The 6,676-nt window shown below is 39.3% G+C and overlaps 1 protein-coding gene across 13 annotated transcripts in view; it reads left to right on the top strand.

Annotated features, from left to right (window-relative positions):
* ZMIZ1 (zinc finger MIZ-type containing 1) overlaps positions 1–4,965 on the top strand; it is a 383,046-nt gene extending 378,081 nt beyond the window's left edge. For all 13 annotated transcript variants that reach the window (XM_079977006.1, XM_079977001.1, XM_079977009.1 and 10 more), the window contains one exon: positions 1,973–4,965. In XM_079977006.1, coding sequence (XP_079833132.1) covers positions 1,973–2,080 — 108 coding nt within the window. In that variant the 3' untranslated portion in view covers positions 2,081–4,965. The remainder of the gene's footprint in view (positions 1–1,972) is intronic.
* The last annotated feature ends 1,711 nt before the right edge of the window (positions 4,966–6,676 follow it).

Genomic DNA, 6,676 nt, shown 5'->3' on the forward strand with positions numbered 1-6,676 from the left:
GCTTTCTGTGTGAGAAATAGGCCACAAAACATTTTAGTTATTATTGATGTTTATATTGAATACCACCCCAAGCAATCAGCTACTTACTTTATTTATTTAAAACACTTTAATAAATAATTATTTATTTAGACTTAAATGTCATCAGGCTTGATTTTCAAAAAGAATGGAATAGTTCTATAATTTATTGGGCCAACCAGCTGTTAAAAAGCTGAAGGTCTGAGTGGTAGAGAGATTTTTCTTCCGACAGACATAGAATGTTGAAATCTGTGGCTGAGTCTGGGAGCAGAGTTGTATAAGTTTCCATTTTTAAATGTGTTTTGTTTCTGAATGGGAACATCTGAATGATTCTCCCTTCTTGACTAGTGTTTTAAGATGGTAAGGCTTGTTACCAGGTTGTGCTGTAGTTTGGCACCTAGCGATAGAAACCATGCATTTCCCTCCTAGGAGATGCCATTTAGTCCACAAGAAAACCATACATTCTATTGCTATTTAAGACAAATTAAGCTGTAGGCAACAAAGGAACAGGTTTTGCAAAAAGGACATCTTAGAAGAAAAGCAGCCATGTGTGCAAAAGACTTTGTAGAAAAGTGCTCCAGAATGTGTGCCAGGGTGGGGTGGGGAATTCTCATCCATACAAAGGTTTCATTACAGTCAAAAACCCACACAGTTTCATATCAACTTACATTCTACTTATCCAACGATATTGGTCACTTGGGTGCCCTGAAAACAAATGAGATTCTTGGTGAAGGCTATGACAACTATACAGCTACCGTCTCTGTGGCCTTGGCCAAAGAGAACACTATGAATTATAATTGCAAGCCTTTTTGAATCGCTGTCAAGCCAAAGTTGAAATATTTTCATTCAACAGGTATCTGACTTACATCTGTTCATGTATTTCAGGAATGCTGTAAGGTACAGTACAGATGATTCAAAGGGAACACATTATATTGGCTAAACTGGACATAGTCACACCAAGCAGCATTGATTCACTTTTAACTATATTAACTAGTTGGCGAGTGATTGTGGAATTTAACCTTTTCAGAAATAGAACCCACAAAGGGTAAACAAACTATTTCTGAATTTCCAACAATAGGATTGTTTGTGAGATCATAGCATATTAATCTGTACATGGTATTTACACTTTCTCCTAGGAAGTATCATAGCTGAAACTAAAATGCAGAATATTTGTGTGTGACTTTTAAAGAAGCCCCTACAGACCATCTTATATACTTGCTAACCTTTTCAGGTGGTGATAGCTCATAGATGCCATTTACAGAATGTGCTGCATTATCTATATGCCATATTTATTTATTTGCAGTATTTTTAACCCGCTTTTCACCTGTAAAGGCTCTCAGAGTGGCTGACAAAGATACACTGACCACAGTGGAAAACTGCCCATAATATTGTGAGGCTGCTGTACCACCTCATCTTGGCTTGAGTAACTACCTTGGCACAAAATAACTTACAAAGCATGTCAGAGTGTCCTAGAGTTAAAACAAATGGGCAGAAGCCCTGTGTATTATTGAACTGCACCTTTTCAGGTGGGAGTGAATATTTGAATGCTCTGCCACATGAAAAGCTCCCCTGTGCATACAAAGCAACATGCTAGGGAGAGAGATTTGAGCTAGATTCCCCGCACCACGTGCAATTTTTTTGTAGGTGTAGAGAATTTTTTATATGGTAGGGAGGGGGCCACTCAGAAAAGTGTTTCTTGGCACAAGAGCCCATATAATGCTTCAGTTCCATAGAGGATCGCAGTGCCAACAGCCATGTAGCACTGGAGTGGAAATTCTTCCTGTAATTGGGCTGACTATCATATATAAAGGACTCTTTTCTCTACCCATCAAGAAAATTTACAGACACATTTTGAGAGCTTTATCTGCCAGCAAATGTGGAGCGAAAAACATGCCATTTGCCGGCTACTTCACGCCTGTGATGATGCTGCCTTCAAAATTTCCTCTTTCTTTTCCAGCTGCTTCCAGAACTCACGAATCCAGATGAGCTACTTTCATACTTGGATCCTCCTGACTTACCAAGCAATAGCAATGATGACCTTCTTTCTCTTTTTGAGAACAACTGAAGCCTTCTGTGTTTTGTCCCCAACACCTCACACTTGTTTGACAAGTCTGTAGCTTCACGGTGAGGAATCCTAAGCCACCCTTTTTTCACAAGGACAAACTCACAACTTAAGCAAATGGTGCACACTCCCTACTTAACTTCATCTCAGAACTGCTTGAGTCAAGCTTCATCAACTGCGGTGGGGAAAAGCAAGAGGACAATAAGGTGGTGACTTCACAGACTGCCACTCTACTTCACAGATCGATTGTGCAGCTGTGGAAAACCTCACTTGTTAATTATGCAGAGAGATAAAAAAGTTTTGGGATATGCCTAGAGAGAAGCAGCCCAGTAGAAACCAGTCTCAGCAAGGGAAGAAAGGCAACTATGCTAAGCGACCAGTTTCAGAAAGTCCTTCCAACTTGTGTTCTTCCATTAAGTTCTCTCTCCCTCCTGCCCTAATGCTGTATTGTCTGTTCCACTATGTTCCTTCCCTCCCTCTCCCAGTACACTTCTGTCGGACACAATAAGGACAAAACTTATTTGGCAGCACATTTAGACTAGCCAAACAAACTCAGAAACATAAAACAAATACCAAAAAGCACAAAAAAACCAATAAAGATGTCACAAGTAGGATAAAAATACAAAATGCAGCCAAGGGAGGCATCTGTTTCTTAAGACAGTGGTTTCTCCATTGTGGAAGAGTCCAGTGAATCTCCAGGGTATGGCAAGCGTGCTTTTCTAAATCGTAGCAATCTTTTTTATTTTACTATTCTTAGAGGAAGGGTAGTTACCTTGCTCTGACACAGATACGTGGACACCTTGTTTTCTTCTGTCCTTCTCTTTCCCTTTCTGTTTTTCTTCTTCTTAAGGTATTTGGTTTCAGATTACTGCCTTTTGTGACAATAAAGCAGCCAGCTATTAAAAAGGGGCAGACCATATTCACATATAAAGTAGAAGAGAAATACTGTAAATCGTTGATCCATCACCAAGAGCTTTCGATTTTTGTAACCTGCGAAGTTAGATCACTACTCAGTTCCTAACAGGAAAATGTGGCAAAAGTGTGGAGAAAAAAGAGCTCTCACTTCAAGATATTTGGGGGCAGGGAGAGAGATAGAGGGGAAAACTGTTCACAGTTGTTTAGAATTGAAGGAGATGTTTGCAATAAGAGTCACCTTATCTTTCCCCCCACCCTCCGATGGTTTGCTTTGCATTTTCCAAATTGTGTTATGTGGCTCTGCCTTTTTGTTTCTCTTTTTCAGTTTTATTGTATCGTTTAGCTGCCAGGACCTTTTCCCTCTTCTTTTCAAAAAATAGATTTCCAAGGATAATGGGCACGGGAACAGTAAGTTCCTTTGGTACCACCGTACAGCAGGCTCTCGTGCCACAATGCTTCCGTGGTATTTGTGCTTCTCATGTGGTTGCTTCCCTCCTGCATGAGCTTCCAGTCACTTCTGGGCCCATTTCTGCGTCCTCTCCGTCGTTCTCTCTTTATAAATTTTGTATAGTACCTGTGTGTTAAGACGTGCATGTGTGCCAACTTTGCCCTTGCGGGCCAACATTTCATCTTCTGCCTACTGTGTACAGAATATTGCTTTTTTGTGGATAATACACCTTGATTGCTTCGTCCCGTTCGGAATCCAATCCAATAGTCCCATCTTTGATTTCAGCAGTAGGCTTTCGATTTTGTGCCAGATGGAACTCTTGCGTGTTGGTTTCAGTGTGTAAACTCCACCCACCTTGCCCTCTGCGAATGGCATGACCTGTGCATTCCATTCTGAATTTGCTCTCCTCACCAAAGTCATGCTTGTAAATTCTTTGAGCATTTGTTCTTAGCATCTACCACCACTGCTGTATTTGCATCTTGTTATATATATATGCTAGTCGACAGCACCTTGCTGTAGATATTACAGGAAATGGCAGTTTTAGTTCTTATATTATTTTCCAGTTAGGAGTGTTGAATTTGTAAACATTTTATGTAGAGATGTTCCTACATTTACCTTTCCCCTCCCCACCCTTATTATTGAGGTTTTTATTTTGTTCCTTTTTTCAAGAGAAGCGCTGTTCATTATGCAAGATCAATTATTTTAAGAATTGCTGTTGTAAATACCTTTTGTGAATATTTTAGTATTGTCTTTGATTATTATATTCAACATTTTCACGATCTGGATATACATGTGTTTTTAAAATACATAGTCAGGGGGAGCGGGTCTTTTTTCTTTTCTTTTCCTTTTTGTAAAGGGTTCTTGGACTAAGGGAGCATTGATTTTTCCTTCTGATAAATTAGCCCTATCAGTTTCTTCAACAAATATTCTACATCTGGCCAGTGTCCTCAGCAGCCCAGCAAATAAATTGTTATGAGCTAGGAAGTGTGACTGTCCTAACCTGTATCACCCCTAGACTTCTGCTTTGTAGGCAAAGAAGCTATTTCTAAGGTTCTCACTTACATCCCTCTGAAAAGGATGCTGGCCTATGCATAGAAGAGGGGAAAGCAGTACAGAATATAGTTTCTTATCCTGTATATACATAGCAAAGGATCTTTATTATTGGACACCTGGTGCCACAACTATTATATGGTGGCACAACTGAGATGGGACGCCACTGTGACACTGAAGTCTAGAGCTTCCTTCCATTAAAAATGCATTTTCTTTTTTCATTTTAGTAGCTTTCCCCCTGCACCATTTTGCTGCATCATTTACATAATCAATGAAATCATTTGTATGAGCAGCTAAGGCTAATAATTTGACGCATTATTCTTAATTGTTTAAAAAGCCTCTCACACACAATTTATGAGCTCTAAACCGAATGCCACACCCTTGTCATAGCCATGTATTGTGGCCCACCAGTAGTGCAATAAAGCTTCCGGTTCCACTGTTTATTGAAAAAGCAAAAAAAATAGATAAGTAAAAATACCTCTGAATACCAGCTGCTGGAAATCACAAGTGAGGAGAGTGTTGCCGTCCTCATGTCCTGCTTGTGCGTTTCCTATAGGCACCTGATTGGCCACTGTGAAAGCAGAATGATGGACTATCAGTAGTCTTCAACCTTTCAGACCCAGGACCTCAAACATGCATTTGGGGATCCATTTCTTAATCTTTTGCCATATATTTGCATGGTGATAGTGCTCCTGTTGTGACACACCTCAGATCAGGTGAGACCCACTAGTGAAAGACTAGTGACTAGTAGACTAGACGAACCTTGGCCCTGCTCCAGCAGAGTTGTTATGTTCTTAGTCGAGCAACTGGTAGGCTACAATACGTGGTGGGTGGGTTGCATTCAGTTTGATGGATCACAAGTTGTGTAGGCCTATGTTAAGCCATATACTGTGTGTTTGCCTGTTCAGCTTCTAGCACTGAATTTTATTTTATTTTTTAGCATTGCTCCTCCACTGTTAGATATGCATCTATCAAAACTAGTTACTTGAAAATTGAGGGGGGGGTGTTTCTGTGTAACTGGAAATGGAACCATTTTAAAGTCAAAATTGTTTAGCTTTTGCTGATGGCAATCAAAATGCATCGTTATTAAAAGGTTCCTGTTGAGGAGGCATAAGGTGAGACTCACCTGAGACAAACATATTTGGTATAATAAGGCTTTCTATCATTTGATGAAATCTTCTCTCTAGTAACAGTTAAATGCACATTTTGGCAGCTGTGGATTTCATGTACACTGATTAGGTCAGTAGAAAGAGACAGACTGACTAAGCACAAGGGCTACCTGAGCTGTGTTTGTGAATGGATGGAAGCAGATGCTGAGATCTAGCCATGTACTTGCGTAATAGTTTATCAAAGGGCATATTTATCAAAGAGGCAGCCTTTGTGAAGTCAACCCAGAATGCCCCCAACTTTCTCTCTCACACGACCACATTAGCATCTTTATTAAATTACTGGGACTGTTTAAGGACAGTCAAAACAAAAAAAGGTTGCTGGTTTTTTCTTATGTGCTCACTGCCATCATGTTATAATGTAGAGAAAACCTGTTAAATAAATAGCAACCCCATGCATGTCTTCTCAGAAACAAGGCCCACCAAGTTGGTATAGTGTTGTTTAAGACATCTACAATCCTATGCACACTTAACTGAGAAAAAACCCTGATGAATACTTCTGAGTAGACATACATATGATTGTTCTGTAAATTAGTTGTTTTTGTGTTGAAGGGCAAAATTATATCACCAAAGGTTTTTTGTTTTTTTTTAAATCCTTGTTTCAGGGGCATTTGCTTTGGGGTTTTGTTTTTTTTAATTGTTTCCCTATAGACACCCACCTGGAAAAGAACCCACAGAGATTTATACTTCTACTGCCAAGACATTATTATTGTTGTTATTATTATTAATTATTATTAGAGGATTATGAAAACACACTAATGTCTGCAGTGGAGACTCCAGGGACATCTGTACATATGTAAATGGCAAATAGAGACATGTTAACAGAAATGCATTCATTTTCCTTGGAATGTGCATTGTTTTTATTTCGCAGGAAAAAAATAAAGCTTGAAGCTCCATCTTATGTGGAAAATGAATCCTGTTTGTTAGCGTTTGTGAAGTCTCCACATTTGTTTCACTTCTTGTAATATACTCTGGATCCTTTGTGAAAAGAATTTTGTTGCATTTTTTGTTTTTCCCTTC

Source organism: Podarcis cretensis (assembly GCF_951804945.1).
Source record: "Podarcis cretensis genome assembly, chromosome: 5".
NCBI lineage: Eukaryota > Metazoa > Chordata > Lepidosauria > Squamata > Lacertidae > Podarcis > Podarcis cretensis.